The sequence below is a fragment of the Terrapene carolina genome, unplaced genomic scaffold, assembly GCF_002925995.2.
Source record: "Terrapene carolina triunguis isolate 2854851 unplaced genomic scaffold, T_m_triunguis-2.0 Scaffold24144, whole genome shotgun sequence".
In the NCBI taxonomy this organism is placed as follows: domain Eukaryota; kingdom Metazoa; phylum Chordata; order Testudines; family Emydidae; genus Terrapene; species Terrapene triunguis.
Genome location: NW_020688495.1, coordinates 1 through 1,108, shown reverse-complemented (window position 1 = coordinate 1,108; position 1,108 = coordinate 1). Strand labels below are relative to the sequence as shown.

Sequence of the window (1,108 nt, the reverse complement as noted above, 5' to 3'; positions counted from 1 at the left end):
GGACTCCTGGGTTCTCTCCCCGGCTCTGGGAGGGGAGGGCTCCGGGTTCCCCCGCTGACCCCGCTCCTCCCCCGCAGTACGCCCTGTATAAGAAGATGACGCAGGCGGCCATCCTGATCCAGAGCAAGTTCCGCAGCTACTACGAGCAGAAGAAGTTCCAGCAGAGCCGGCGGGCCGCGGTGCTGATCCAGCAGTACTACCGCAGCTACAAGGAGTACGAGAAGCTGAAACAGGGCCACCGGGCCTCCGCCACCATGCAGCAGAAGATGAAGTAGGGGCCTGGACGCCTGGGTTCTCTCTCCCGCTCTGGGAGGGGAGTGGGGGCTGGTGGGTTAGAGCGGGGGGGCTGCTCCCCCATCCCTACTGGCTCCTGTCACCTCTCTGGCTATGAAAAGATCCCACAGATCTAGTTGGCATTGGCTCGGGCCACTTCGCCCCTGAGGTGGCCACATCTCAGCGCCGGGCGAGGGGTCCCTGAGTACCCGGCCGCCCCGCCCCAGAGGTGGCCGCATCAGCAAGGGGTCTCTCTATGACCATCTGCCCTGCTCCACCTTCGCTTCTTCTTTTGTCTCTCCCCAGGGGCACTTTCCTCACGAAGAAGCAGGACCAGGCCGCCCGTAAGATCATGCGGTTCCTGCGTCGCTGCCGGCACAGGTACGGCGGCCGGGGGGAGGCGCGGGGGTGTCCGAGGATGGGGGTGGGGGCGTCCCCCGCAGAGGGATGGGGCAGGATGAGCTGAGTGTGGGAATCTGGCTCATTGGAGGGGCTGGTGGGTGAGGTGGGATGAAAGGTAGGAGGGTGCACGGGCGTCCATGCTCCCAGGGATGGAATCGGGGTGTGGGGGACACCCCATGGGGTGGGATTGAAGTTTGGGGGGGTCATCAGGAACCCCCCCACCTTACCGCCCATTTCTCTGTGCCCCCCACAGGATGAAGGAACTAAAGCAAAGCAAAGAGGTGGAAAGTTTACAGAAGCGAGGTCTGGCTACTTAGCGCCGCCCCCCTCTACCCCCCCTTGCGTGTCCCCCCCCGCGGCCCGCCAAAGCCTGGGGCAGCCACGCCGGGAACCCAGGCATCTGGGACCGGCCGCCCCCACCTTCGCTCCCCTT

General features: G+C 65.2%; 1 protein-coding gene across 1 annotated transcript; it reads left to right on the top strand.

The window, feature by feature from the left end:
- Positions 1 to 8: 8 nt before the first annotated feature.
- On the top strand, positions 9 to 1,102 carry LOC112123228 (calmodulin-binding transcription activator 2-like; the record flags this gene model as incomplete). Its single annotated transcript, XM_024221886.2, has 3 exons — positions 9 to 271; positions 580 to 654; positions 929 to 1,102. Coding segments are annotated over 3 exons (402 nt in total), but the record flags the coding sequence as incomplete, so codon positions are not given.
- Positions 1,103 to 1,108: the final 6 nt, after the last annotated feature.